This window comes from Sander vitreus, chromosome 13 (assembly GCF_031162955.1).
Source record: "Sander vitreus isolate 19-12246 chromosome 13, sanVit1, whole genome shotgun sequence".
Lineage (NCBI taxonomy): Eukaryota > Metazoa > Chordata > Actinopteri > Perciformes > Percidae > Sander > Sander vitreus.
In genome coordinates, this window is record NC_135867.1 from 29,778,265 (window position 1) to 29,800,621 (window position 22,357).

At 40.6% G+C, this 22,357-nt stretch overlaps 1 protein-coding gene across 6 annotated transcripts in view; it reads left to right on the forward strand.

Moving 5' to 3' along the window:
* Nucleotides 1-1,595: 1,595 nt before the first annotated feature.
* The window catches only part of dmpk (DM1 protein kinase), a 45,273-nt gene continuing 24,511 nt past the window's right edge, over nucleotides 1,596-22,357 (forward strand). The window contains exons 1-11 of one of the 6 annotated variants that reach the window (XM_078265459.1): nucleotides 1,596-1,731; nucleotides 2,297-2,590; nucleotides 9,172-9,263; nucleotides 14,183-14,320; nucleotides 14,476-14,571; nucleotides 14,674-14,858; nucleotides 15,132-15,225; nucleotides 15,371-15,568; nucleotides 16,795-17,043; nucleotides 18,016-18,095; nucleotides 18,196-18,292. In XM_078265459.1, the coding sequence (XP_078121585.1) occupies nucleotides 2,425-2,590; nucleotides 9,172-9,263; nucleotides 14,183-14,320; nucleotides 14,476-14,571; nucleotides 14,674-14,858; nucleotides 15,132-15,225; nucleotides 15,371-15,568; nucleotides 16,795-17,043; nucleotides 18,016-18,095; nucleotides 18,196-18,292 (1,395 nt within the window). In that variant the 5' untranslated portion in view covers nucleotides 1,596-1,731; nucleotides 2,297-2,424. The remainder of the gene's footprint in view (nucleotides 1,732-2,296; nucleotides 2,591-9,171; nucleotides 9,264-14,182; nucleotides 14,321-14,475; nucleotides 14,572-14,673; nucleotides 14,859-15,131; nucleotides 15,226-15,370; nucleotides 15,569-16,794; nucleotides 17,044-18,015; nucleotides 18,096-18,195; nucleotides 18,293-22,357) is intronic. The other 5 variants (XM_078265460.1, XM_078265457.1, XM_078265461.1 and 2 more) reach the window with 5 other exon arrangements.

Consider the following 22,357-nt stretch of genomic DNA (forward strand, 5'->3'; position numbering starts at 1 on the left):
TTAACGAGACCTTATCATGGTGTATATGTATTTCTTTTAAGTGTTATTATTTCGGTCTTATTGCCAGGGAAACTGAATTGCTTTGTTGTTTATTGATATTTTTTAAAACTAGGGACGCTACATCTAACATTTATTTAGATGTTATCATGAGTATTCATTTCTTTATTTTAATAATATTATTTCTGTCTTATTACCGGTAAAATATTACAGTATGTGTTCCAATAAGTTATGCACTGTAATAACGTTTATAATAAAGCACAGAATTTCCCCAGTGTGGGATTAATAAAGTCTATCTTAGCTTATCTTAAAGAAATCAGCAGAATACTCTGAAAGTGATATAGTAATTACCGCTCAGCATATAGGAAAGATATTGCTGCACGTTGTACGTGAGAATTTATACAATAAAAACACCAATAATGAAAAAATAGTGTTTTACGTTAAGCACTTTGATTTGCCTTGTCGCAGAAAAATGTTATATAAAAAAACTACAGTTCAGTGTTTAGAAATACAGCCAAATGGCTTGTTTCACAAATTTGCATTTGTTTTGACTTGTACTGTTAACAAAAAATAAACTATTAACTAAGAGAAGCATTTTTTATTTTATTTTCCATGCTTCCTCATTTAAAAACGAAATTTTCTAATTTTGCAGTCGATGAATGTTAATAGCAAGAGACTAAAGGGAAAAACTTTTTTGAAATAACAATTTATGGTAGGCCTAACATATTAATTATTATATTCAGAAGATGATCCTTATATCAATCACCATGGTTACAGCTTGTAGCCATCCTAACCTTTGTAGCCTTTACTGAGAATATCTTTCAAAATTAAGAAGGGAGAAGTTTTAGGAAGCATCTTCAGGAAATTAAAGGGATAAGCGATTGTTGTCAAGGTTTTTGTTTACAGAGTAAGATGTATATAGCTTTTGGGTATGTGCACATATGTTTTGGCATTTTTGGCCCACTGCTATCCTCAGCCTACTGCACACAGACACAAGTACTTTTGCGTATTCTGCTGAAATAGAGACCTGTGTGCAGTGGTGCCATGCCAACAATCTCATTCAACCATTTCACAAACTGAGGAAAGGGTCGTGACATGGGTCAGAGGGTATCAGAGGTCATAAACGATGAACCAATCAATCGGGTCTGCTCCTATAGGTACTTGACCACTTTTGGCTGGAGGGCCCTTGTTAAAAGTGTGTTATCATTTAAAGCAGACACTCATGGTGAATCAGATGGTTTATGTTATACCAGGCTGCATTACAGGGCATATTCATATGTCAGAAAGCATGGCAATATCTAAAAACATCTAATTTAAAGCTTGTCATGGATGTTGTGGAGAGGAACATAAACCTGTCTCTCCAGGCAAGCACAGAGAATATGGTCTGATCTATCTTTATTCTCCATGCTCTAAATGCTCCAAAATCTAAACCCCAAGTTCATAGGGTACCCAGGAAACCAAGTAGGAAGTAGATTGGATGAACAAGTTGAAAATGCAGCTATAGACATTGAAAGTAGGCGGGGCTGTGTGGCAGCTGTGGTGTATTTATAAAGAGAGAAGAGGAAGGAGGCAGTTCCCTAAAACAGTCACAAGTACAAACACAGAGAGCTACACTGTAGTAGAAAGAAAGAAAGAGAAAGAGGACAGAGAGAGTAAACGGACAGACGGAGCGTGAAGGATTTGCAAATCCAGGAGCTGGGCGAGAGGAAAGATCTGCTGCATTCTTGCAAAAGAGTAAGTGAGGGAGACATGACATAATGAAGACCTAGAGGTGTGGCAGAGGGGGAAAAAAGATCAAGGGAACTAAAAGAGATCCTTTAATGGTTGACAAAATAAGAAATTGCAGAAGAATTGTAACAGCAACAGCTAGCACTGATTCAGGTCAGTGCTTCCTGTTTCTGTCACAGGGGGAAGGAAGAAAAGCAACCAGCAGTTAACAAGTGATGGACAGAAAAGAAAAAAAGATTTCTTTGAGATCATACATACATCATATGTACATTTCTTCTCTTTTAGGTATCACTGTTGTAGTAGAAAGTTGGAGTACTTTGAATAGAGGGAGTGGGGAGAGAGGGAGAGGGAGACACACCAAAAAAGGTCTAGAGTCAGAGCTGGAGATATTGCAGGCTTGACAGATGCTGCACAGCTTTGGGGAGAGAAGAATAAGGAGAGACAGACAGACATAGAGAAGGGGACACACACAACACAGGAAACAAATGTATGTGACAGTTAACTAGAAACTAGTGTGGTGGGGATAGTAAAAGTGTGGTGTTAATGTAAATGCGATTCTGTGGTTCTCAAGAGACCAAGCAGAGCAACTGTAAACCCAGAGGAAGAAGAAGAAGCTCTTCTCACTGAATCCAATACACCATGGACACTAGGGTTTCACCGCAGTTCTAAACCAAACAGACCCTTTACCCATCAGGAGCCATGTCAACAGGCCCTGGCCTTTGTGCACCTGACCTGGTTGAGGGCCCCCAGACCACCGGACCCGTTGGGCTCCAGACCTTGTTGGACCTACTGGTGGGCGTCTACCAGGAGTTCTACTCCTCGTCCTTTGCAAGGGAGAAGTATGTCTCTGGTTTCCTGCAATGGGGTGAGTGTCTTCCTCTTATTTCTAGGTGTGTGTATGTGTGTGTGTTTGTAAATTGTTTTCCATTTAGATATTAACATGCTGACCTAAATTACTCATCCTGTTACTCAGTACATGTTAGTAACGTTACTTAGCGACGACTTTGTTTGGTTTGTTTGCTGGTTTTCCTGATCAAGGACAATCAACTGATGCATTACCCATAACTCACCAAACATAACATCATGTGTGACTAAGAAAACTGTTTATGTTTCTGCTGTTCAAGAGCTACATTCCTGGGCAACATCCCTCTAGCCCTCGGACCTGGTGAAATATTAACCTGTCACATCGTATGGATACAACTATAAAGATACAATGTGTCTGTTCCCAGCATTAGCACAACACTTTGCAATGGTTAGCTTGTTACCTGTGGTGATATATGCTAAATGTAACGTCTCCTTGTCTAATGTCGAAGTGGAAATCAAGAGAATAGTGGCAGCGCCACACCAGTTACAGAACAACATGCATCTCAGTGTCAGTCCAAATTACGTAATGCCATTTATTTTCTAAGTGTTAGTAGGCTCAGTGAAACTGAGTCCAGCGCGAGGGAGATCCGACTCAGAAGATAGGTTAGTGAGGCCAGCGTCTCCACATCAGGTGACAGTGCGCACGGATCCGCTGCGCCACGCATGGATGAAATAATGAAATAGTAAATAGGACTACAGCAACAGAAATATGTGCAGTCAAGACTGCCCAGTGTTTGGTGGACCGGGTACACCTTGTGCACTTAATAGCCTACAAATCATCCACCGGATCAATTACACATCACATGAGTTTGCCCACCCGACACAGCGTTTGTTCCTGGGGAGATGGATCCGTGCGTCCCGCCTCCTGTGCGCCATGGATGTCTGAGCCTCAGCAACTACTAACTATAAAGATACAATGTGCCTGTTCCCAGCATTAGCACAACACTTTGCGATGGTTAGCTTGTTACCTGTGACGATATATGCTAAATGTAACGTCTCTTTCACATTAGCGTGTGAGTGACTGACCTATCTGGGTACGTTTTGAGATGCCTGATGAAGTTCGAAGTTGTTGATCCGGCATCATTTATCTTGGTGCCACACACCTTGCATGTAGCTGTTCTCTTACTGCCACTGTTTACGAAGTTATTGAAAGCAAAACTAATGACAAAAGGCACAACTCCGGGAGGACTTGGTGTCGCCATGTCAATGTATTTTGTTTTATGTGAGTGCGCGCACATAAGGCATAACGCATGCGTTACGTTGCACATTATGGCAAAGGGCAGGGGACATGAGGCTCGTCATACGTTTCCCCAACGTATATGCGCCAATAAAATAAAATAGAAATGCATGAATGAATTTAGATTTAAAAAGCAATAATTGAATGAAAACATGTTGTTGACGAGTCTCGAAGCTCGAGTCTGAAGTCTTTTGGGTCGAGTCGCAAGTCAAGTCTGAAGTCTTTTGGGTCGAGTCTGAAGTCAGCTGTTTGTGCGACTTAAGTGCGACTCGAGTCCGAGTCTCAGACTCGAGTCCCCATCTCTGCTTCTAGTGTATAAATGAAGTAGCTATGGCAGCCTGTGAATTTTGAACGGCCTGCTATATATGAATTATGTTAATATTTGATGATTCTGCAGACTGTGGGGAGTTGGCTAAACTAACGTTAACATTTTATGTTAGCTGACTATGTGCGGGTAGCATGGCTTTATTATGTTAACGGTGGGTAGACATTAACCATGGTAACTGCTTAAGCGGTGTAAGTTAACGTTATTTTTGCCTGGTTATTAAACAAAATGACTTGCGGTTTTCAAAGCAGCAGCAATACTGTTAAAATACTTAAGCAGTAACATAAGCTTATACCATAAATGTGTGCTAACGTTATGTGGGCAAGATGAAAACCAGACGTTATCTAAAATAGTGGGGTAGCAATGTACTACATTGTGCCTTTATTTTAATCAGGCTACACTGCCCCTTTTCAGTTTATGCTCTCCTATTGTCTTCCTGTCATCTCAGCACAAGCAGGCGGAACACAAATACCCACCATGTAGATATTGTATATTCAGTTGTTCTCTCCATAATCTATTAGGGCTGGGATGGTTACCGCATTACCGCAATACCGCGGTCACGTGACGCCTACCGCGGGCCTGAGCTCGTCACCGTCATCACCGCAAAAAACCATTGGCATGCACATGTGTGCACGTTGTGTCTAATGACATGGATTCATTGATTTTAATGACATGGATTCAATGATTCTAATGACATGGATTCAATGATTCTAATGACATGGATTCAATGATTCTAATTACATGGATTCATTGATTCTAATGACATGGATTCAATGATTCTAATGACATGGATTCAATGATTCTAATTACATGGATTCATTGATTCTAATGACATGGATTCAATGATTCTAATGACATGGATTCAATGATTCTAATAACATGGATTCAATGATTCTAATGACATGGATTCATTGATTCTAATGACATGGATTGTGTCTGATGACATTGTGTTTATAGCTTTATCTCGATAAAACGGCACGGTTGAATTTCAGCCTGCATGCACGTTCCGTAGCCTAAAACAGAGCGGCTTAAATATTGGTAGAGAGAGCAACATGTTAGCAAACTGCCGAGTCGCCCTCTCTGCTCTCTGTCTGCTTAGCTGCTAGACGGGCTGCACTCGGCAATGTCGGCAAACTATTTTTCTTTTTTGACAAAAGAGCTTTCTGAACTGTCACTCTCACATTGAGCTGAAATGGAAACACTTTGCTGCAATCTTTTTATACAGTCTATGGCTGCAAAATATGTTGTAAGGTTTAAGCCGATATTTTTTCAGGGGTAACGCCATTCACTTTACCGGCAGTATTGACAATACATATAGCCACCGTGTCTTGAGAAGCTCTAGCTTGTTGTTTTATTGTTCACTTTTAACTCACTTTACATCATCTTTGCGATCTCTTTTTCCTCTTGCTTTTCCTCACAGCGGCATTCATACACTACTCTCTGTTACCGCTCGCTCTCCTTGTGCGACCACACGGACACTGACGTCACTCACTTAAGGCACCCTGCCATTCTCGCTCTAACTTACGCTACTCTCGTAAGGGGGTTGCGGTATACCGCTCTACCACGGGAATTTCTTGCTTTTCAACAACGGTAAGAAAAGATCCATACCGTCCCAGCCTTATAATCTGTAGCAGTGGTTCTTAACCTTTTCGAGGTTGGTGCTGCAAAGCGGTGTAAACAACCGTTTCTACGCTACTCCCCCTGCTGATTTGACTGATTATTGTATATGCTCTGATTACAGTAATACATGTAAACATATAATGCTTTTCCTTTTGACAGTTTACTTTTAGCAGCTAGCACCTAGCCTTGTCCAATGTGCTCAAGGCTCTGTGGATTCTTTGTTTGACTTTTTCTCTCCCCCTGACCCATTGTAACAGCACTCTTTCTGTGTTCCAGGACCTCCTGATTTACAAATGAAGCTCTGAATATAACATATGAAATGTACCAAACTTTACACATTAATGTAAAAAACATTCCCAAAATGTTTTTTTTTCTTCTCCCTAACCATCTGGTGAGAAATTATCTCGTGACTCCCTTGAGGGTGCCGACTCTCTTGAAAATTCTTCAGTGACGCTGTACAGAAGAGCACTGGAGTTATTATTTCATCTTGTTGGCACAGACGTCAAATGAGACTAAATGATTTATACGGTAATGTAGTGTAATTATAAGAAGGTCAGTGATCTGAATGACATCATCATCTATTTCTATGTGGCCACAGTCACAGGCTTCCGTGTCTGTTTCTGTCACATGGCTGCCTCAGTCACTGACCCAGGGCAACAGTATCTGTTTTCAGTAGATAAAGAATTATTGTTATAGGATTGTCCTGTTCCTTCAGGAAACTTTTAGGTCTGAGGCAACAGTGTATGCCTAAAGTTGTTCTCTCCTGAATTCCTCGGAGTGTGTGAGGAGGTGGGTAATGAAAATAAAAATAAAGGACTGGAAAACTTGCCACAACATATAAATATATATCTACTATTTTTAGCTGCACAGAACATCTCCAATTCAGGCAGCTACTCTGTTAAAGAGAAACTCCCTTACTGGCAAATATACTCTTCTGTTCAGCTGAAAGGACACAGAGCAGCACATTGTATGTTCGTGATTTGTCAAGCAGTAAAACATGAGAATTAGGTTAAATGTTGTACTGAATATTCATTCATTCATTCAACCTTTAGTTTGACTCAAAAGATCATTGAGGGGTGGTCCTTATTTGAAATGACATTGACAAAAGACATCTACAAAACAACAGATAAGGATACACCATCATGATAGATAAAAAGACAATATAGACACTAGTGAAATCTAATCATGACCATCTCTCTCACCCTCTATACACTGCCTGTCTTGTACTCTTCTCTTGTCTCTCCTGCCGAAGTATATAAAAATAATTTAGTATACACACCTTCTTTATTTTATATTTGTTTGCATTATTTTTTTTTGAATTATAAAAATGTGTCTCAACCACTGTACATAATCATAAGCAAAATGTGTTATACAATAATATATTTTTTACAATACTACTATATTATTACACAAGTATGCTAGGTTTTTCTATTGTTGTTAAATTGAGCCTATGTTCCACTGTAATTACCAAAGAACATATTGGCCTGTATCTCTGTGGTTATGCCATTGTTTGAAATGCATCAGCTTCGGTTTTTGTTTGTGGTTCATCATGCTAATCCTTTCCTGGGCACATTGGGCAGTACCTTCTCTTCCTCTCTCTTCTCCATTACCTTTTTTCTTTTTTTTTCTCTCAGTCTCCTCATCTTGTCCCTTGTCTCTTCCCTGCTGAGTTGAGCTTTGATTGATGGAGTCTTTTAATTTTCTGCCTCAGTGAACACTACCCACATTAGGGAAGAGCGACCATGCAGCCATCTTGATCAAAGATGGCTGCAAACAAACTATGGCGCATGCCTCCATTGACGTGTGAGGTCATGGTCAAGCCAATCAGAGCCCCTCCTACAGTCTGCACTACACGGCGCAGTCTGGAGCATGTTCCAGGACACCACCGTCAACGTCACTGATATCAACGGATTCACTGAGTCTGTGGTAAATTAAATTTGTAAAACAAATGGAAAAGCAGACAGGTTTTGCGTGGGTTACAGAAAGCCCAATGAAGTAACCAAAGCCATTTCTTTGTCCAGAGATTGAGGGGAGTTACTTAGAAATGAGAGAAGTTGAGGAACCCTGTCTTATTAAAGAGAAATGTAGGGTATATGATGGAATTCAACCATGTTCGAGGTTTTCTCTTGGAGCTTTAAAGAGGCTTAGTGAAGAAAATGTTATATGAAAAAAAACTTGTAGATAAGTGTTATTATATGTCAAGGTTTGTTTTCTTAATGGGGGAGGTCTGTCAACACACAATTTTTCCTAGTGGATTGCTAGGCTGAGGTGGGTGGGTGAAGTTGCAGCAGGAAAGGCATGTGTCGTGATGGAGCAAGCTGGCGACAGGTAGGCCCATTTTACTTCACCTTAGACTAGCAGTTGAACGTTTATTTGAGAAGAGTCATAGATGCATGGGCAGCCAAACTTTCAAGCAAAACCTTCTCATCATAAATCAGTCAAGACGAAAGACCAATTTACGGACCGTACGGTGGACCCTAGGCCGGACAGATTTGTCCACTTGGTAGCATTGCCTTTCCCCTTACTCATTTCCTTATTCTCCTTCTCCATAAACAACATGAAATCAAGGAGAGGGCTAACTTTTCCTGCTGCAGCCCTACGACCATGGTCAGAAAGCACAGGGGAGACTTTGTTTCTCCCACTACGCCTCTAGAGTCAGTACTCGCTCCGAAGCTTATCCCTGTCAGTCTCTTTTACTCGCTCTGCCACATCCTTCCCACACATACACACATCGCCTGCTATGCTATTCTCTTAAAGAGATACGCTAGAATGACGCAGACACCAGCGCACAGGTATAAACCTCAGGCCAATTATGTAGGCTACGGCGAAGGCTCTGCATAAGCCCTCGCAGAAGCATAAATCTGCCTTAAAGATATTATAGAGGGAAGGAAATACGCCCTCTTACTATCAATGGGTCCTCACTGGAGAGGGTGGACAGCTTCTAGTATCGTCGAGGGTCTGACCTATCATGATGGATGGCCACTGTTTAATGTAGTGCGACCGCACAGGAGCAATTCTGCAGATGAATGGGGGATGAATGGCATTGAACTAAACTCTCTAGATGCCTGTATCAGGCTTTGCATTGATTCAGCAGACCTGTCTGGTTTTCTCAAGTTGTTGACATAATTAAAGAACCACTGTGTTGAGTAAAGAATTCACCACCCCCCCAACCGCCCCACCAACACACACACACAAGCAATGACAGCGATCACATGAGCAAGTCAATAATCTTGCTGTGTAGGCTACAATCTCTTTGACACCACAGTCAAGTTATTTTCACAAATTATTTCATGACTTTTTAGCCTACACCTTGGAGAAAATACTGAGGTCTGGACCTAGGTGCCCTCAATTATGGGTACAGGCATGTTCACAAGCTCTCTCTTTGCTCCTCGAATCACAGCTGAGCCCCTGGTGAGGCAGGTGAGAAGAACTCGAATCAAAAGAGAAGACTTTAACATCCTGAAGGTCATCGGCCGAGGCACATTCAGTGAGGTAAGCTGGAATTATAAGGAATAACAAATTCTCTTTTAAATGAGCAATGGCATAGTGTTTTGTTAAAGGGGTGATAGAATGCAAAACCGATTTTATCTTGTCATAGTTGAATAACGACAGTTTGGTGGGTAAATAGGACATACATAGAACCTCAAAATCTCATTGACACCTCTTTCCTCTGCAAATCTCACAGTTTGAAACTGCCTCTGAAAACGGGCTCCTCCTTATTTGGCTCCAGTCTCTATCTTTGTCACGCCCCAACATTTACATAGGCTACACAACTGATCTGAGATCAGGTAATCTTCTGAATAGGTCGCACAGATCTCAGAAATTGTATACATTGTTCATCTGCTATTTTACCACTAAATTAACTTCTGATACTTTTTTATGCGAGAAATCAACTATATAGAGGTCAAATATGGGCTGTTTTATTGATGGCTAATTGCAAATTTTGTCCGATTGTGTGTCGGAGTTCAGCAGCCTGTGCTGCCTGGGTTGCTGCCTCGCTGCCCGGCCTGTCTTCCTTCACAGACCCCGGCCTGCTGTGAGCTAGATGGAGCTCCGTCACGGCTGGCAGCCCACGGTGCTCGATACCCGCGCAAAGTCACCGTTTCTGGGTTAGTGGACTACCAAATGCAGCTGCCCTGACAGAGCTCCAGGGCCTGCAGCTCCCCTCTTCCTGCTAAATGGCCGGTGTGTGTGAGTGAGCTTGTTACGCCCACAATCTCTTACCACATGTTCCAGTTAATCTTATAATGGATATGTGTGTTGAGTTATTTAAAAAACCGATCGGAAAACGCCTCTTGTCCGCGAGTCTCATTGATAGAGCCCGCGGCTGGATGGAGCTCTATCAATTAGAGCTAGCTAGCCTCCTCCTAGACCTCTGAAATTCACAAAAATGCATTAAATTGAAATCGGACACAATTTGTTAGCTTTATAAGACCTTGGTGTAGCTGTAATATAAGTAGCGTGACGAAATGTAAATATAATCTAGTTATGCCGGCAGCTGGCAGCCCCGAGCCCCAGTAGTCCAGTAACCGAGAAACGGTGACTTTCACTGGGTATGGAGGTTGCCGCTTTCTCGTCAGACTGTGTCGAGCTCCGAAAGTCCGACACGTCTTACCAAATTTGCAATTAGCCATCAGTTTTTGTAAAACGGCCCATATTTGAGCTTTATATAGTTGATTTCTCCCATAAAACAGTCTCAGAAGTGATTTTAATAACGAAATAGTAGACAAACAATGCATAACTTTGCAGTGTCTGAAATATGAGACCTGCTGTCTCGTCTCCAATGTGTTTGTATGTGGTTCGCTCAAACCAATCAGCGCGCAGCTCATCTAAATATTCATGAGCATACCATATTTGGAAGAAAAGCTCTTGTTACAAATAGGGCCATATTCACAGGGTAGTTAAGGGCCCATAAAATAGCAATTGGGCAATTTTCAGCCCAACCAATGTTACATACCCTATTAGAAGACCTTAAGGAACAGTGTGAAATACCCTATATAATGATTCTATCACCCCTTTAATAATTTGCAACTCGACCTGACTACATTGGAACTGCACTTTATATTTAAAGTGTTTAAAATGTTCTTCTTAATCATCTGGTTTTTATCACGTGATAATATGGCTCTAAAAGCCCTCACCAAGATAAATTAAAGAATTAAGTTTTTAGCCAGAAAAGCCATCTCTCTGGACAGAGCAATTCTTCACACTCTATCTGGAGCTTTAGTCCAAAACCATCCTGCTGCATCTTAAATGGGTTACGGTGGAAAAAAGAACAATTTATATAAAGATGCTGCTCACTTGGTACCAAAAAAAACATGGTACCAAAGTACTTAATTATTTTTCACGACTAGGAGATAATCATTTTTACCATCATATATCACATTACAAGAGGTAGCTTGTCCATAGTGCAACAGTACAGTTTAATAATCTGCCCACAAATCTGAAACTTGGTGTTTGACAGAGCATGTTTACAGTGGCCTTAAAGGGTAATTTTTAATTTTTTTTCAACCTGGACCCCATTTCCCCCAACAGACTACCAGAACCTTTTTCCCGACTCGCGTTCCACTCTTCACATCGCTATCTTTGGACAAGAAGTTACCTTGTGAGGTCGATAATGTTGTCAGTGAATTTTAATAACAATCTCAGCCTGTTAGTAGCAACAACAAAAAAACTTTTAGTGGACAGAAATCGAGGGTGCACAATTGACCCATTAGGATACATTGCAGCTCGGTCTGGCCGGCCCATCCCTGTGATCTTGCTCTATACTGGACCAATTTCAAAGATTTTTGGTCACATCACTCTATTAGACACAAATGCATGGGTAAATGGGGTCCAGGTTGAAAAAAAACAAAATTAATCTTTAAAGTGTAACTTTGCTTTTAACTTTGGTAACAGTGCTTGTTTTGCCACTTTTGGCAAAATAACTGCAATAATATCATTGTAAAATACACCTCACTCAAAGTCGACCGAAACAAAATCAAACTATCAAAAGCTGTCTTGGTTCATCTACTCATGGTTCCAACAATCATCACTCTAGTTTGGTTAAAATAAACACTTAATTCAACCATTTACATGTGAACATAATGCTGGCTCTTTACACGCTAAAAGTATTATAAAATTAAATGGAGTTTGGTGAATTTGGCGATAGTGATTTGGAGCCGTTTTTTGGTTAAACAAAAAGGATCTTACTCTTCAACAAAAAAGGTCTATCTCTATAGGGATCCTTCTCATAATGTTGTCAGACACTTGGAATAGTAATCTGAGCCTGTCAGCGGCAGAAACAACACTTTTAGTGGACGGAAATTGATAATGCAATATGATTACATTGCAGCCTGGTTCACAGCTGCTGGTTACAGCATTCTCGCTCAATACTGGACTTGGATATTTTCAAGATTCTTGTTCACATTAGTCACTTAGTGTAGACACCAATGCATGGGAAAATAGGGTCAAGGTTGAAAAAACAAACAAATTACCCTTTAAAGAAATGTTTACAACGTACCAGGGCTCTAGACTAACTTTTTTTAAAAAAATCTTAAATCGACCTGCAACGCAATTTTTCACATTTCCCCCATTTTAACTGTATTACTGATAAATGCTTTGGTAATAAATACAGAAACTACAATCTGCTGTCTTATTTTAGTTCACAGTCACATTTTAATTAAATGGTGCTTAAAAAAGTATTATTATTGTCAGAGTACTGTAATATTGCTTCATGCAGGCTCTCCATCCTTCTACTCCACGTCTTTTTTGTGTTAACACTGAAATAGCAATCATATCTTAGGTGATTAAACTATCATGGAAAGGGGAGTATATTTCTATCTAACACCCAGTGTGGGAAATATTAAGTGATGAGGGAGCCAGAGAGAGATGAGCGCATGACACTCACACAAGCACTATTTGTTTTTATGAAGTAAATAGTTATACATTTAGCAGCCTATATGTATTTATTTTTCATAGAAACAAGTCTCCGCTCTCTGCTGTCACATCTCTACCTCGCTCACCCAAGTGAGGGAGCAGTACCGCAGTGTGTAGCAAATGTCAGAGCTGACATTAGCATTGATGTATAAATGTAAATAAATCAGTGAATGCACGGTTAATTGATATCCCGCAGTTGTGGTGTTAATAAAATAATAAAATATAAAATAAAATAAAATCCTGTTCTTTTTGTGACGAGACCGAATACAACACTGTTCTTTCAACACAGCTCCGCCAACTGGAAGTGCACGCAAGCCGGTTAAGACCGTAAACAAAGTGGGATGAAGAGAGGATGGCTAACGTTAGGCTAAGGCTAACTATTTATCGGCTATTACTACATAGCATTTTCCTTACCAATGTACTCTCTATAGCAAACAAAATGGATGAACTTCGGCTGCGGATCACCACTTGTTGCAGGATTATGTACTGTAACAAGTGTAGATCACAGCGTTCACTTTATTTGAATGGGGTGTGCATAAGACTGACATAACACCTGTGATGGACATGGAGTCTTTTTGAATGTTCACAACTGTTGTCATTAGTGTCATTCAGTAAATTATGACACTTGTAATGCAAAGTTAGCGTTGCAAACTGTCCAAATTGTTTCAGTTTACTTGAGGTCAAGAAAAAATATTCATGACAGCCAATGTAAAAACCAACCACTAATGACATTTTTTTTTGGGGGCTTTTCTGCCTTTAATTTGACAGGACAGCTTAAGTGAGAAAGGGGAGAGAGAGGGGGAAGACATGCAGGAAATTGTCACAGGTCAGATTCAAACCGTGGACCTCTGCTTTGAGGAATAAACCTCTCAGTATGTGTGCCTTCTCTACCCACTGAGCCAACCCAGCCACAGTTCATTGTAATGTTAACACATAAAGCTAAATATTTTCTTGTCATAACAAAGACATTGACAGGTTATACTGTCTTGCTTATTGTCAAGTTGTCATAACACAGAGATTGTTGTCTTTGTTAATGTCAAGTTCTCATAACACAAACATCTCGAACAATGCTAACTTTGCTTTAAAAGTGTCATAATTTACTGAATGACTTAATGACAACAGTCATGAACATTTATAAAGAATCCATGTTCATGACAGGTGTCATGTAATAATTATGACGTGTCATCATGTCTTATGCACACCCCTTCAAATAAAGTGTTACCAAAGAAAGAGCATGTTGACATAACTAACCCTCCGTCTGCTATTGATATGTTGATTGTATTGTCTGCACCTGTTGTCTTGTTGATGTGCTGTTTTATCTTGTGGTGTATTTTTCTAGAAGACCACAATGGAAATAAGACTTCAGGCTTCATTGATTTTATTTCTGTGATTTTATCTTTATTTTTAATGTATGCAATGACTGTTGTGCAATGTTATTAGTGTGTTTTAATCATTCAATCTATCAATCCTCACTACACAAGTCATCACTGTTTCAGGTTGCTGTGGCAAGGATGCGAAGCACACAACAAGTGTACGCTCTGAAGATTATGAATAAATGGGACATGCTGAGGCGAGGCGAGGTACACCCACACAAACCTGTGCTCATATTCATAAACAAAAAGACAACGAAAATGGTAGGAGGTAGAAGGTTTTCTTTATGCAAATGCTGGGCTAAAATTGAGGCACGTGCTCTTTGATGTAAGCTGGTTGCCCCAGTTGTTTGTGGCTCCATCTTTCTTTCTACTCATGGCTTTTTATCCAGTTTTCTTTGTGTTTGTGTCTTACACAGACAGCATGTTACCAGGAGGAGAGGGAGGTTTTACTGAAGGGTGACAGACGTTGGATCACAGAGTTGCACTATTCCTTTCAGGATGACAACTATCTAGTGCGTATGAACACAGCCAATCAATTATGTCCAGTAAATGTTTCATACAAATATGTCCTGCTAGTCTATAGCATATGCTGTATTTAACTAACATTTCAGAAGATGTGCCATTTTCCTCCCCCCCCCCTCCTCCCTCAGTACCTGGTGATGGATTACTATGTAGGGGGGGACCTGCTGACTCTGCTCAGTAAGTTTGGAGACCGGATCCCTGAGGACATGGCTAAGTTCTACTTAGCTGAGATGGTCATGGCCATTGACTCTGTCCACAGACTGGGTTATGTACACAGGTAGAATATTCTCCTCTTTGAAAAATGGTGCTCGTACTGTTTTCATTTACATGTTAGTTTCAGACTGCGGACACATACAGTTTCAAGATAAATTGGAACTTTAGTATTACCATTGCTTTTCAAATGGTTCAAGTATGACTTTTCTGAGTCATAAGCCCAACAAAGCTCACCACAAAAACCTTCCTTTAACTGTGATATGGATAGAAAACACTGAAAACAACCTACGTATGATATGTTGCATCTGATTATTGAAATCTGATGTTTCTTCCACAGAGACATCAAACCTGACAACATCCTGCTGACAGCTGATGGACACATCAGACTTGGTGACTTTGGTTCCTGTCTGAGGCTCCAAGAGGATGGGATGGTGAGAGGTGACAGAGAATACTCTTTGAGAGGGAAAAAAATACAGATAAAACAAACACACAACTGAACAAACATTAGAAATGCGAGTCCTGACCTTTCGAATACGTTAAAAAAAAAAATCCATCAGCCTACCAATTTTATTTCAGGTTCACTCATCCCTAGCAGTTGGAACCCCTGACTACTTGTCTCCAGAAATTTTAAAGGCAGTAGAAGGAGGCGGAGGTTATGGTGCTGAATGTGACTGGTGGGCTCTGGGTATCTGTGCCTATGAGATGGTGCTGGGGACCACGCCCTTCTACGCAGAGTCCATCTCTGAAACATATGCCAAGATCATCCACTTTCAGGTGTGAAAACACAATGACAATGTCTTTCAGAATTCGAAGGACACGTTAAACACTGGCATATAGAATATCATGAAAAAGTTGATTTATGTCAGTAATTCCATTGAAAAAGTGAAATTTGTATATTATCTTCATTCATCACACGCAGAGTGATATATTTCAAATGTTCATTTCTTTTAGTTGTGATGATTATAACTGACAACTAATGAAAATCCCAAATTCAGTATCTCCGGAAATTAGAATATTACTTAAGACCAATACAAAAAAGGATTTTTAGAAATGTTGGCCAACTGAAAAGTATGAACATGAAAAGTATGAGCATGTACAGCACTCAATACTTAGTTGGGGCTCCTTTTGCCTGAATTACTGCAGCAATGCAGCGTGACACTGTGTCTTGTTCAAGAGTGGCTTGACACAAGGAATGCTACAGTTGAAATCCATGTCGTGCATCCGTCTGTGCGTGGTGGTTCTTGAAGCTCTGACTCCAGCTGCAGTCCACTCTTTGTGAATCTCCCCCACATTTTTGAATGGGTTTTGTTTCACAATCCTCTCCAGGGTGCGGTTATCCCTATTGCTTGTACACTTTTTTTCTACCACATCTTTTCCTTCCCTTCGCCTCTCTATTAATGTGCTTGGACACAGAGCTCTGTGAACAGCCAGCCTCTTTAGCAATGACCTTTTGTGTCTTGCTCTCCTTGTGCAAGGTGTCAGTGGTCGACTTTTGGACAGCTGTCAAGTCAGCAGTCTTCCCCATGATTGTGTAGCCTACAGAACTAGACTGAGAGACCATTTAAAGGCCTTTGCAGGTGTTTTGAGTTAATTAGCTGATTAGAGTGTGGCACCAGGTGTCTTCAATATTGAACCTTGTCACAATATTCTAATTTTCTGAGATACTGAATTTGGGGTTCATTAGGGTTTTCATTAGTTGTCAGTTATAATCATCAAAATTGAAATATATCAGTCTGTGTGGAATGAATGTATACATTATACAAGTTTCACTTTTTGAATGGAATTACTGAAATAAATCAACTTTTTCATGATATTCTAATTATATGACCAGCACCTGTATGTATATATATATATATATATGTGTGTGTGTGTGTGTGTGTGTGTGTGTGTGTGTTGTGTGTGTGTGTGTGTTTTTGGTAGTGGTTTTAGCAGTATGAATGGGACAGCCCATTGGGAAACCTCAGACATTTAAAGATTTTTCCTTTTTTTTTAATCCCCAGGAGTATTTTGAGTTCCCTCCTTCTGGCCCTGAGATTTCAGACAGGCTTCGTTCCTTCATCACTGGGCTCATCTGTGAAAGGGAAGTCCGTCTGGGGAGGAAAGGCTCTAGTGACTTCAGGAGCCATCCCTTCTTCTGTGGACTAGACTGGGGTTCCCTGCATAAACTCCCTGCCCCCTTCCTGCCTGAAGTATTTAATTCAACTGACACCTCCAACTTTGACATTCTGGATGACTGTCTCAGTGAAATGGTAATGTCTTTTGAGAATCTTACTTTCCATGTCATGCACGTATGATGTAACCTAGGTTGTGTCTGAAAGAAAATGTAATATTTAATAACTGTAAGCAACTTGGTTAATAGTCCTCACTTGTCTACAGGGGATGGAAGAAACCCCAAAAATGTTATGTAGCCATCTTGAACTTTATGGCCAAAGGTGTGTAACGATATCTTCATCACCACTGTCGTCGGGGTGGTCATCGTCTGTTACCAGGCAGAGCCTGCACCAGGTGCTTCCATGACACTATCAATCATTATGCTTCCTCTTCTTCTTTAGTTTTGGCCTATGGTTTTTTTGCCGCTTGGCAACAAACAGGCATTAGGTCACCAACTGGAATGGAGGGTGCATTATCATGGCAATTTAGGAGCAATGATTCCCCATCCTGCTTTTTTCCAGTGTAACAAATCTGATTTTATTTTGTAGTAACGAGTAACTAAGATGCTTGGGGAAAGTGGAGTAAAAGTATACATTTTATTTAGGAAATGTAATGCAGTAAAAGTAAAAGTTTCCGTAAATATAAATAACGAAGTAAACAGATACGTGAAAATTCTACTTAAGTACAGTAACAAAGTATTTGTACTTCCTTACATTACAACACTGGTCAGACGAAAAAAAAAAAAAAATTCTCGACGCAATGGGTCCGGGTTCAACTCTGACCTGCAGCCCTTTGCTGCATGTCATTCCCCCTCTCTCTCCCCTTTCATGTGTTCAGCTGTCCTGTTAAAAATAAAGGCTGAAAATGCCCATAAAAATAATCTTAAAAAAAGGGCCTAAACATTTTGTCACCTAGGCTGAGCGGAGGTGCTGTGTCTCTGTATAGACCCAGAGAGGTTTGTAATCCCACAGACTCTCCCTTCACTTTTGTGAACTTTATAGAATCTCGCCTCAGTGTCAGGGTAACTTCTGGTGGTTACTGGTATCTGTTTTGTGTTGTGTGTTCTGTAGGAGACGCTGTCTGACGTAATGGACAGAGCTCCAATAGGAGTGCACTTGGCTTTTGTTGGATACTCTTACACCGCTACCTGGTAAACTTAAATTCGTTTATGCTTTATTTACATTTAAGAACTCTAACTGGCTTTTTTATTATGTCACTTGGGCATTGTTTAATTGGTCTCTTTTTTATAGTCAGACAGGTGCCATTGACCGCAGTCAAGACATCATGATGAAGATTGACCACACAAGGCTAAGGGACTGTAAGAATCTTTACACACTGGAGAAACTGGTGAGACATTTTCAACTTAAAGTCTGTACATGTTAGAACTTCCATTTGTCCTTTGGTCAGGTTGCAACAGTTACCTTACAGATACAGCCACCTAGAATTTCCCCTCCCAACCTGCCTTTCAGTCTGGCCACTGGGAGTCTCCCCCCATCCCTTTATTTCCTGAAAGTGCGTATCTAGATTCCACTGTAAACGCGCATATTCATTCAATTGCAGGGTCTCACCAGGAGATTGATCGTTCACGAAAACACATGACCCAACATGTGAAGTATGCTGAAGAATTATGTTTTGTTGTTTAACACCTTGGTTTGCACAGAATATTTCCCAAACTTACAGTACAGTATAGTCGTTAAACAATATAAACCCTGAATGCAACTAAGTATATTTACTCAAGTACTGTAAGCACAATGTTCAGGGTACTTGTACTTTACTTTTGTACTGTATTTCCATTTTAATACTACTAATACTACTATACTTCTACTCCACTACATCTCAGAGGCAAAACGTTTTACTTCACTACATTACTACATTATTAACTACAGAGCTTTAGTTAGACTAGTTAGACTAGTTACTAAAGTGTGGTGTATATTTTGTATCAATAATCTAAATTTAATAGATTAGGTTAGATAGACTTTTTTTGATCCCAAATTGGGAAATTTCAGTGCTTCAGCAGGAAAATATCAGACACACAGCACACATACAGAATATATATGAAATAATAAATAGGATAGAGTACAGAACAAATAAAAAAATAAAAAGAAATGATACAAATGAAAAAAATACAAATGAAAGAATGTACAAATATATTTACAAGTTGGGAATAACAATGTACAACTACTAAAATAGTATTCATAAAGATGTAAGTTAAACCTATGTCTGTGCAAGTTGCACTTAGTGCAGTATTGTGATGAGTCTTATCTAACACTCAGTGATAAAGTGTTTTATTGCCTGTGGTAGGAATGATTTCTCGTAGCGGTCAGTGCGACACCAAAGCTGTCAGAGCTTCTTGGAGAAAGTTCTCCGCTGTTGGACCAGTGCGGGGTGGAGAGGGTGGTCGGGGTAATTCATAATAGATAACAGTTTGTTCAGTTACCTACTCTCCATCATAGCTTCAAATGTCACCTGTTTGCAGCCAAAGTGACATGACTCTGAGTTGTACTGAAAGTTTGTGGTCTATAAGGTGAACAGGAAAGGAGTCAGCACAGTCCCCTGTCGAGCCCCTGTACCACTCACCACCACATCAGACAAAACACTATCTAGACGGACAAACTGTGGTCTGCCTGTCAGGTAGCTGTCTCCTCACCTGGCCAGGTGTGATTGAAAAGCAGGGGGGTGGCTTGTGTCTGAGGGGGGAGATGAGATGTGCTGCAGTGGTGGGGGAGTTGGGTCCAATGGGCTCATCGCAGGTGAGTGAGGGGGGAGGTGTGTGTATCAAGGGAGGGAGGGAGGGGAGGAGGCAGTGAGGAGGTGTGGGGGTTTGGGGTGTGGTAGAGGAGGCAGGGGATGGCTGTGAGCTAAATCTGTTAAAGTAACAGTTCAGCTCATTTGCTCTCTCACGGCTGCCTGGTGTCTGTCTTCTTCTACCCCCACACTAGCGGGTGACACAGGAATCAATTGTCGCTCCCATTCCATCCCGAGCCCACGAAAATACTCCCGTCATATCCCGATCACGTGACTGCAACAAAAAAAAATCCTGTCCTACAAAATCCCGAGAGAAAGACTCCCGAATCCCAACCCGCTCCTGTTTCGTTCCCTATGTTGTCTAAAGTTATCAGACTCTGTTGCCCCCCTGTAGCATGTTTGGTTAATCGTGGTCAATTCACTGAAGTTGCTATGGCAATTTAGGCTACACTATACATGCATTACCTGCAGGCCTAGGCCATTTTATTACGTAATTTCTAACGGAGAGCTTCTCACACTCAAAACACACATTTATTGATTTAGGGTAGGTTAGAAGAATCGCTGCCTTCTGCATACTAAGTAGCCTAGGAATGCCTCGCAATCTTTGGGCACACTCACTGCATTGCAGCGTAATTTTTAATTTAATCTCTGGCTCCGTTCTGCTCCCGTTGATTTCTATGCTCTATTCCGTGCCTATCACGTTACCAACAGTGAGATTGACTCCCGAAAAATTGTTACCCTCTACCCCACACCTGTGATCTCTTTCATCCCCTTACACACCTCCCTCACATTTTTCTGTTGTAGTCTGGCCTCCATCTTCCTCCTGTAGGAGTCTTTACACTCCCTCAGTTTCTCCCGCAGTTCGTGCTGTACTTTCCTTAGCTCCTGTCTGTCCCATGACCTAAAAGCTTACTTCTTCTCATTCAGAAGAACCTTTAGGTCACTGGTGATCCATTGCTTGTGATTTGGAAAGCAGCGTACAGTCTGGGAGAGCATGGTGATTTTTTCACAGAAATGTATGTACTCTGTGATGCAGTCTGTCAGGTTATTGATATTAATAAACCTAAATACCAAAAAGTGACTAAAAACACACACAAAATACACATCAGGAGCTGCTGCAACAGGCTACCGCACCACAGCGCCATTTTGCACTAAAGCTTTAAGCTCTCTCCCCCCCATCTCTCTCCCTGAAGCTGTCCATAGGTTTGATTGATTTTCTATGACAGATTCTGAATTTTAAACTCATGTTGCTTTTAAAACCCTCCACAGTCTGCATGGTGTTCAGTGACAAACAGCAACTTTACTTAGAGGGAGCAGGGAGACCTGTGGATGACACATTGAAGGCCCATTAAATGCGAATAAAATGTTACACTGTAAAGGCTCACACTAGAAAAAGCGTTCTGTCAATTCACCGTGGGTTTGTGCGGCAATGGGAGTGTCACCTAAATGGCCCATTTGTGTGACTTCCTGTTGTGTTATTTAACCCCCCCAATGTAACAAAAGTAGACTTTATATTTTTACATTTGTTGTTTTCCGTCAGATCGTTTATAAATCGACATTTTCGACTGCACTTGAAGGCAGCTTCATTTCACGAAGAAAGAGAAAAAGAAAAGAGACAGAGGGACTGGGGAAACAGCTGTTCGACAAACTCCAGTGTTTGGTGTTTTAAAACTTTCTTGTAGCAACAATAAAGTTTCCTGTATGGGACTCGCACAACACCTCAAAACACACTGACAAGTCCGATCGCTGATTCCATGATTGACCACAGCAGGGTGACATTGGGTTGCGATTCCCCAAAAGTTTAATCGCTTGCAACTTTTGGCCGCTGCAGGGTTTTTTTCCGGCTTCCCCCTGTGGCCCCCACCGCTGCAGCCTAAACCTATTCAAAATGAATGGAAAGACCTGCTCTCTCTCTTGCTCACTCGACCACACTTAATAGGTTAAGTCTCATAACCAGGATACATATGTTCATGTAAACACATATCTTTAGTTAACTAATACAATAACCAGCAACCATAATTTGATCCTTTAGAGATCAGGCGGAGAAAGTCCCCAGACTCCATTAAAAATCACGCCATTTTGCAAGGGGGAAACTTTATACTACTATAATACTTTGTTCAACGCTGTCTTCATAAATGTTCATAATGAAATCTGAATGATCATGCTTCGCTGCAGATAAAATCAGCAGCTCAGATGAGTGCCGCACACGCAGTTATGTCTTACGCATATCATTTATTTCCCTCCGGTTTTGCTTTCATTTTAATGCAGTTATGTTGAATAACACATTTCTTAGAACTTTTATGGACATAACATAAGTTACTATCAGTAACTTGAGGCATGCCTCTTTCAGCAGTCTCGCTACCTATTAGTGATGGCCTAGTGAAGCCTCATGAAGTTTCATGAATCCTTTTCTTTATTTTCTGAGCCCACTAGATGACATGCTCTGTTCAAAAAGGGTTAAAAGCACAATTAATTTCCGTTTCTTTAGCCTATCTCTTTAAACCCATAGCAATATCTACTGGGCTTAGAAAATAAAGAAAATGGTTCACGAAGCTTCACAAAGCTCATTTGGCCATCAATACTACCTATATATTATGCATTTACAGAAACATTCAGCATAATATTTTTATGACCTTATGATATCATTAAAGGTATGTTCTGTGTTGG